The 9,442-nt window shown below is 39.3% G+C and overlaps 1 protein-coding gene across 1 annotated transcript; it reads left to right on the forward strand.

The window, feature by feature from the left end:
* The first annotated feature begins 234 nt into the window (after nt 1-234).
* nts (neurotensin) lies at nt 235-7,709 on the forward strand. The gene is made up of 4 exons (XM_055054078.1): nt 235-489; nt 1,906-1,967; nt 5,200-5,415; nt 6,711-7,709. Exons 1-4 carry the CDS (start codon nt 429-431, stop codon nt 6,852-6,854), a joined length of 483 nt encoding a protein of 160 aa, XP_054910053.1. The 5' UTR covers nt 235-428; the 3' UTR covers nt 6,855-7,709.
* Nucleotides 7,710-9,442: the final 1,733 nt, after the last annotated feature.

A 9,442-nucleotide genomic window follows, 5' to 3' on the forward strand; every position in this document is an offset into this window, starting at 1 on the left:
CCAAAGTACAGCTAACCTCTTTCAGTGAAGATGTGAAAAAGCCCCAAAGTCTGCAGAGGCGTGACGCAAAAACCCTTTCTGCCCCATGATGCCAGAGTGACGACTGGCGAGACGCAGCAACATGGATGGAGGGAGACAATCTGGAGGGGGAGGGGCGGGGGGAAAGAGACCCACGCTCTGACATCACACGGGCTCTTATATACGGAGGGAATGGAGCCCACTGCACTTCACATCCAACCAGGAAGCTCTGACAACCATCTCAGACATCGAGGAGAAAAAAATAAGGGCAAAAAAGGCAGCAGCACCGTCTCCAGCCTCTTCAGTAGCGCTCTGACCCTTAACCTTATGGACTAGGCTCATCCTCAGGTGAACTCCTCACTGCAGAAGACCCCCTTTTGTTTCACACCTTTTCTCATTTTGTCGTCAAGATGCAGGCGCAGTTGGCTTGTGTGCTCCTCCTCTGTTTCCCATGCGGTGCGCTCTGCTCAGGTAAGCAGCAGGCATCGCATCGTTTCATCTGCTGGACCAAACAGGAGATGAAACTGTTTCATGGATGTTACTAAAATATATGTTTTCTCCCTGGGTTCCCCTGATTTAGAGCGTTCAACAGGTGCATGATATTAGATGCTTCTCAAGATGAATTGTGTCAATTTTGAATGTTGTTTGCTGAAAAATGTAATTCATTTGACAAGTTTTTAAGAATTCACTATTTGGAAAAAAAAATTGTTATTTAAGTTAAATCGATAGGAAAAAATTCAAATGTCCGCAACTAAAATATTAGATTTGTAAAATTAATCTCAAAGATGAAGTTACATAAATTAATTTCATTTCTACTTCTATTATTTTACATTGACAGCAACAGGTAAGATTTTCCCTTTTATAACTTATCAAATGAAAGAACTCAAAAGAATAATATCTAAAGTTTCTTATCTCATCAACATCCAAAATAAATATCGAGAACCTAAAAGTTTAAGTAGATTAATAGTTTCTCAGCTTCGGTTATTATTAAAACAAACAGGTTTGTGCGTGCTCCCAACTGGGAGCAGAACTGTGACTAATAAATTGTAAACAAGTCATTTTGTTTGTTAAAAAGCAAATTAAACTGTAACTAGTTTGTGATTAAGGCATAAAACATCTGTGAAATATTGATAAAGACTTAAATTCAGCAGAGATTCAAACCTTTTCGCTTATTACTTAAATTTTTGGAGGCACATTTTTCATAATCCATCAATCTGGTGTTATGAAATAAAGAAAATTTTAATCGTGCATAATTTTCTTTCTACTTCAAATTGTTTACCACTTTGTGATAGTTTTTGCACATTAAATTCCAATGCAACATTTTTGGGGATGTGGTCTTAATGTGACAAAACAGGTAAAAAATTCAAAAGAGTGTAAATACTTGAGTGAGCCACTGTATAAGCTGGCTAAACCCTAAATGTTGCTACCCAACCAACTAAATCTGGACACAATTTACTACCAAATTGTGGAGAATACCAGCTCACTTCTCATCCATATGGTTCTGTAAGATTTGCTACCAAAATGAAGCAGTTGGAGCGTTATTTAACATTCAAGAACTAATATCCTGAATTGAGACAATTCTAGTGAGTAATGTTGCTAATTCTTCAAAATTCAGTTTTGTAGAGTAATCTGAATATGTGGTTTTAACCTAGACATTCATAAATGAGCTTTTTCCTAAATATTTTATGTATTGGCCCTGATGAAGCAGCTGGACATGAAATGACCTGCTGGAAGACTGATGTCGCCTTTAGCCATGTTAAACTGTTGTCGAGGTGCATTAACTTCCTCAAGGAGGAAAAAAATTCTGTGTTGCATATAAATGATTATGATTGAAAACAATCTTGTCTCCTAACACACACTTCCATTCTCATCCTGTTTCTGTGTCAGATGTAGAGCAGAAGCAGCGAGCGCTCGCTGAGGAGCTCCTCACCAGCCTCTTCACCTCTAAGGTACGTTCACTCTTTTTTCATTTTTCACTCCTGCAGCATCGGAGAGCCGGTCTCCAAAAAGCGCCGGGTGTTTTTAGTGACCTCCCACCTTCACCTGCTCGGGCCAACCAGGTGTCCTTTCATGAAAGCCTGCAGTGGAAATCCCTACCCCACCTCCCAACGTTCAGACTGAGTGGATGAAAAATAATCAATCAAAAGAGAGCACTGACGGCTCCTGGTGTACTGTGGAGTAAGAATGTTTTCAGCTACACAGTAGAAAATTCACTCTTTGAGAAAGAGAAGAAAAATAAATGACTTGTTATTTTTGAACTTTTATCACATTATCTTGCTCATTAGAGGTTTGTATGTGATACTTTGTATTTTGGGAAATACACGGACAGTATTGCCAATACTGATACTGATACAATTATTATTTCAATGTGATGTATCGTCAAACTTCAGACTTATAGCCGTTTTTTTTTTCCTTTAAATTATTTCATTAAAGCCTGTGGGATAATTTCAACAAAGTTTATAGGTGTTTACTGAAATAAAATTTTAATTTACATATCGATCTAAGATGATAGTATCTACACCAATATCAATACTGCTACCATTACTTTTTGCTAATGTTTAATAAGTCATCCAACTGCTGAGGCTTTTGTCCTTCAATTATTTTGGAAGAAACCAGGAAAGAATTTGCACAAATTTTGTAGGTGTCTACAAATAATTTAATAACACATTAACATGACAAACAGAATCAACAGAAAAACTAAAAATTTAGTTTTTTCCTAAATAACATACCAGATTTTTTTGCCATAGAACTGAGAAACTTAGATAGAAATTCAAGAGGGAATCTGAACTTAAAGCATCAATCTTACCACACTAGTATTGATTCCACCAGTATTGATCCAATTCTGATATTTTTTATTATTAAAGTTTAACATAGCATAACATTTTTTAATCATTGGTGTTTTTATGGTTTTTGCTTTGAATTATTTTATTTAAACCAAGGGCAAAATTTCACACATCTATAACAAATTTCATAGGTGTCTACAAAATAATCTCAGCATATTAACATGATAAATGATCGAAATTTATCAACGCTCAACGCCCAAAAACACAAACAATTTTGTGCACATCCTTTCCTAAACAAAGTACAAAAAAATATATGATTTGAGAGATAATCCAAAAAAAATTCTTTTTGAGGTAGCACTGAGAAGCCACAATACGAAAAGAAAAGAAAATTTCAAGAGGGAATCTGAAACTGAAGCATCGATTTCATCACTTTAATAATGATTTGGTGCTGATATCAGCTTGGTATCGATATTACAAATTATTTGGATCGATTCGCCCACCTGTAATCCAGTCAATGAGAGAATAACTCTTTATGAGAGGAAGTGTAAAGACGCAGAGACTGGCTAATGGGATTCAGATGGAGATGACAGCTTCCTAACGACATCAAATCCTGCTTCTTTTCTCTGCCTGATAAATAACCGGGCTGCTCGCACGGAGACGTGACGGTGACAAATCAGCCGTGTGATTTATTGCTGCCGATCCTCGGCGTGTGCTCAGAGGTGATGATTGTGATTCTAAGTTGTCGGATGACTGATAGAGCACTCGAGAAACTGGAAGGAGAACCAGCATAAAGAGAGGATGCTGCCACTCTCCATTTGAATGATATTGGTGATCATTCAGTCTGAATAACCTGCTGATGAGATACAAGAGCCAGGCTCTGATCAGAACGTGTCACTGTAACATAAAATGGGCTTACCTTAGACTGACCTGTCTCCCATTGTCCTCGGCTCATCTTTCGTTGGTTTCTGTTGTTGAAATGATGATGGTTTTGTTGTAGCTGCCCTTTACAAAGAAAGAAACAAACAAAATGTCTCAACAATACACACATGGCCTCACAGGACATCAGTCTGTCTGTACATTTAACCAACCTGGAGCTGTGTAAGTCTTTGATTGATTTCCAAATGTCGGCAGCTCATTGTTTGTTTGAGAGCTTGTTGTCTTCCATTTAGCAAACAGAAAAATCCCAATGTAAAAAATTAACATCCTACCCATAAAACAAAACTAAACTAATTGAACATTTATTTAGTTGTTCAAATCATCTGCACAGTGGTTAATGGATGAGATATTAGCATGCATTTAACATTTCTCAATCTGGATCTTATTTACCTACATATTCATTTACAATTTACAAAGCTACATCCAAGCCAAAGGATAAAGTTTAACAGTTTGTGATGTTACTAAAATAGTAATAATAAAAACAGAAGTCAAACTTTTACATTTGACTTAAAATGTTATCACTATATTTTGTGGTACTATTGTGATATTCCTCTTCTTAGAGTAGAATTTAGCTATTTCAATGTTAAACTTACAAATGATTGTGCTTGATTAAAAATGTAACTACATTAAGTCTTTAATATCTTCCTAAAGTCCTTTCATAGCAATTCTCAGAGAACTTCAGCTCATTTTGCACCTTTAATTTCTTGCACTGCTCGCCAGATTCCAGCTAGGATCTTTAAAATACTTTATTTTAAAATACAGAAGGTGGGCTGAGTTTTAAAGAGTTTAAGACACTTACAACCAAATTGTCAATATTTTATTGACATTACGAGTCAGTTTGTGAATTTGACGGTGTCCTCTGGGTGTCTAGGGTTAGGCTAACAAGAGGCAGCATGATGGAAATTCTAACAAGAACATTGGATTACTCTGGATTAGGCTGATTCTATTTTTTCCTGAATCTGATTTGTAAAACTTCTTATTACTCAAAGCAGCCCGGGCTGCAGACAAGTTCAACAGGGGGGTGCAAAATGAATCTATGTAGCAACAATAATATTGAACAAGTAAAAGAAAAAGAGCAGTCCAGTAAAACTACTCTTATAAGCAACTTTTTTCCTTTTACAAAAAAGTTACTCAAGTAAATGTAACAAAAGCACCGCCTACTTTTGAACATAGACAACAGCACCAGTAACCTGCAGGCTGCTGGTTAACAAGCTGCCGCACAGGTATAAACCCAGCGCGAGCGTCTGGGGGCTCAAGTCGCGTTTAAAGGCGGCTCGGAAAAGCGGGTACCCCCGTGTTAATAACGGATTAAACAGCTTTAACTGCAGAAAAAAATGACAGAAGGCACATATGTGGGAAGTGCGGAAGCCCCTACTGAATCAAATCAACCTAGGAACAGAGAGTTCATTTTCCCTTTCCTCGGTTCCAGCCGACCGCCCCCGTTCTTCTCTTTCTGTTGCAGATAAAACACAACAGGCAGAGCGCCCCCTACTGGCACGTATCGTTGACCAACCTGTGCCGGCTGGTGGGCGGCCTGCGACAGGAGGCGTGGAGCGGCGAGCAGGAGGACGCGGAGGAGGCAGAGGTTCCTGAGCTGAGGGAAGGGAGCCTCCCGCTGCTGGAGGAGCTGTACAGCCTCCAACACATCTGCAGAGCGCTGCAGAGCCGGGAGGAGAGGGTGAGAGGCACACACACACACATCTCAACAAACACACACACATCTGCACAAATTCAGAATCGTTGTCGTTTGAGCGTATTTCAATGTAAAACTAAAGGTGACCTGCTGCCTTGTTTTCCTTCTGAAAACGGCAGCTGTGCAGGGACGTGTCTACATCAGGTAGTAGAGGGCGGGTGTCAGATGTGGGCGCTGATAATGTTAGCTTGACACACCACAAACAAAAATTCAGGTGGTTTTTATTCTATTGTTGTCTACTGTAGAGGCCATGGCATACAATGGTTTATAAAGGGAATTATAAAATATAAAAAAAAATTCTGAGTTTGAAAAGTTAAAAAAATGCTTGTAAACCCTCAAAATTTTTAGATTAATATAAAAACATGTACAAAAGTCTAGAGTTGGAATATTTTCAAATAGCCAAATTAGTCTCTCTTATAGTAAAGTCAAAACTGCAGTATGAAGCAACAAGTTCACATAGTACAGTAACTTTTATAAACAATATTTTTTTATTTTGTTTGTTGATACTGTCACTATATTGTGACAATATGGTATGAAACAGATAATCTGCCTCATACCAAACCTTTTTTCCTTCTCCCTGTGCTTACTGGAAACAAACAATCGTAGCGCTGTTAGTCACCCTCTGCCTTGCTCTCTGCTATGGTGCAGCTAGCCTGTCATGAATGCTAGGCTAGTTAGCAAGGCGGATAAGCAGGATTCCGTAACGATGAATTGTTTTATGTTAGCAAGATGAGCTGCAAGTACATGAGCTTGATTGACAGCGCTAAGTCCCACCTCCTGGCTCTGATTGATTATTTTTTAGATTGTCTTTTTCACACTATCACAACATTGTGATTGTTTTAACAAATATGTAAAAAAAAACTTCATTTAAAAAAAAGTAACAGTGCAGCTTAAACAGCCAAAAAAACCCAAAAAACTAACCCAGCTAATCCAATAAGAGTCTGCTTCAGCTGATATGAAATCCCCTGAACACACAACGACACACCGTCCCGACACACATTCAGACACAAATACATACTTTTGAAAACAGCTAACACTTGTAAACACAACATCATCCTCCTCTCAAAGAGGCTTTCCTCCCTCTTTTCTTCTTTTGTTTTTGTTTCTCAAAACGTTAACAGAGCGGCGGCAGATTAGCACCTGTTTCACCATGCATGAACGTGCAGAGCAAGTGCACTCCTCTAATCACAGTGAACGCCAGCTCAGCAACACATTACACTGCCTCTGAGCAACAAAACCCATGTCCTCTCGCCCCATCTCTCCTCCTCTGCTCCTCACAGCTACTCCGAGACTCCATGGAATATTCAGAGGAGAACGGCGACGCGCCGCTCAAACGAAAATCCCCCTACATCCTGAAGAGGCAAGTTGCCCACAACGCCAAGTCGCGGAGGCCTTACATCTTAAAGCGGAGCTCGGTTTACTGACGGCCGTCGCTCGTTCCTTCTGGCTGCAGAGCTTGTTCGTTTTTTTGGTTTTTTTGTTTGCTCCAGTAAGAACCTGCGATTGTATGTTCAGCGCCGAGGCCTGCCGTCATGCTGCTGCTGACAATAAAACAACTGAAGCATCGTTCACATTGTGTTTTCTCTGAGGAGCCGAATTCATTCATCTGCTCCTCCACTGCAACGTAAAAGATTGTCCTATGTTTTTTAAGCGATTGAAGGATTGCTAATAAAAAGCTAGCCTGACCTGGACATTTGTGCTCTTGTTCAATGCGATCCACAACAAACATGAACACAGTGTCTTTATTTGTCTCGGCCTTCTTTGTGTGAGGCTTGTTTTGTCCCTGCAGAGAATAAAAACCCAACAGTCTTCTACGTTTGTCCGTTCTTGTGTGAAACGTCATCTGCATACAGGAGATGACAGAACACATCGTTGCTTTTATAATCTCTGCGTCTTTTGACGTTTGTCTGCCAGCTTTTCAGATCTATAGACTGAAAAGCTGTCTATAGCTTCTTTCTTCTTCTTTTCTTCTTTTTCAAAATAGCCAGAGTATTACTGAATTGAGAGTATCCTTGAAAGGAAATTTATTTTGTCACAGATTTTCAGTGGAAATGTTTTCAGTATTTTAAAACATGATTGTGCTTCAGTTAAACTCCTGGTGTTTTCACTCTAGGTCCAGACCAAAAGCGGACTTTCATTTTTTTATTTGGCGCGGTCTGATTGCGCTGACGGTGTAGCACACGTCTGCTAAAGTCTTAGAAAACATTTTGCACACTTAGCTAACCTCCCACATGAAGTGATAATTTACTTTTCTGTTTGCTATGAGCCTTCAGCTGAATAAAGTCCTACATCTGCTTTGAAGTTTCTTATCGACTGCTAAAAGTTCTTCCAGTTCATATTCATGCTCTTGTTTTGAACCATTTCCTCTCCTCATTGTCTCTCTTTTTCCCCGCAAACAAACAAGAAACGTAAAGGAACTAAAGAACAAGATGCAAACGTAAAAATAATATCTTGGGGATTATAGAATATGTAAATTATGTTGCTAAAATTTAATTTCTCTTTCAACGGCAGATATAATTTGATTTAAAGTCAGTGTTTTACCATTAGCTGCGACTAACTACCTTCTTGGTGTTGCGCCTTCGCGTCGCCAGTGGCTTACTGTTAGCCCAACTCACTTTTTAGAATATATTCTGCCTCTGCTGGAATCCAGATTCTCACGCTCAAACTTCCTCTTCTTAGAGTATAAAACCTTTGCCTCTGTGAGTCTTTCTGGAGTGAACTTCAGGAGCACAACACACCTACCCTCAAGAGGATTATAGTTTTAAAGTTGCTCTCTCTGAGAAGACAGAAGGCAGTGATGTGTCTGTTGGCTGGAACAATGCCTCATGTCAATTTTAGTCAACAGAGACATCATTGCTATCTTTGTTTTACCCAAGAGAAGAAGAAGTTTGAGCACAAAGAGCAACATCAGGACAATCAGGACAGCTTCAGCCAAATGTATGACAGCGTTACTGTTATCATCGTCACTTAGGGCTCTACCCCCACCCCTGTAACGACGATAAAGTGTGTATAGATTATGGATGGATGAAAAGTAACTGCAAGCAGAGAAAAAAGAGCTGAAAAAGAGGAACTCCTACCATATGGTGCAGGAATCAAACAGCGTAGACGTATGTAAGCAAAAGGCATGAAATCTGCACTCAGATTTGAATGAGATGATTCAACCATCTGAAAATGGAAATGAGGACTAAGACTCTCACATCCAAAAAGTATGATTCATTCACATCAGCCGAGTTCAGCCCTCTTTAATTGAACCTTTGTTTGTTTTCCTAGAAGTCCGGTTCGTTTTAGGAAACGTGAATGAGTAATTGATCTGTGGATCGAAACAGTTAACTCTGGTCCACTTTAAAACCTAGCTCTGGGTTTGTTTGAGGTGAACTCTGACGCAGTGTGAGTTCATATATAGAGATGCATGAGATCGCTCCAAAACTAGGAAGTGGTTTTAGAGTGCAGGGCATTCTGGGTAAATATGCCGAAAACAAACACTCCATTCTGGCACAAGCTGGAAAAATGGCTTCAGTTCGTCTGCCAAAGAAAAATCCTACACCTGTTGCTCAAAGCAACTTCCTTCCATTCATGGAGAAGGATTTTGTGTCAAGTGTCTTCTTCCGAGGTTTTCATGTCATTTTCTTGAGTTGTCTTGGTGCAGTGCCACCACAGGCAAGGGAGGGAACAGGGTTTTCAATTAGTTTCGTTCATTAAACTTCAAGTGTGAAATTGATTTTAATCCTCAAATGAACCGAGTCTACCAGACTGTCAGGTGGGAAAACACTCAGACTGTTGAAAGACAAATATTGGAACCACTTTCCAATTTCCAGTTGGTCGGATGAAACTCTGCATCTCTGAGACCTTAAATCTTTACATCTTTTCATCACCTTCATATAAGCTACGGCCAAATATACGTGATCTGCTATTAAAGGTTCGACTATTTTTACCCTTTAGTAAACAAACTTCTCCTTGCATATCAAGTCTTTTTGCTCCCTGGGGTACATGCTGTGCAGAGGCTTCATTTCCT

Source organism: Poeciliopsis prolifica, unplaced genomic scaffold (genome assembly GCF_027474105.1).
Source record: "Poeciliopsis prolifica strain line A6 unplaced genomic scaffold, Auburn_PproV2 SCAFFOLD001, whole genome shotgun sequence".
Taxonomy (NCBI): Eukaryota; Metazoa; Chordata; class Actinopteri; order Cyprinodontiformes; family Poeciliidae; genus Poeciliopsis; species Poeciliopsis prolifica.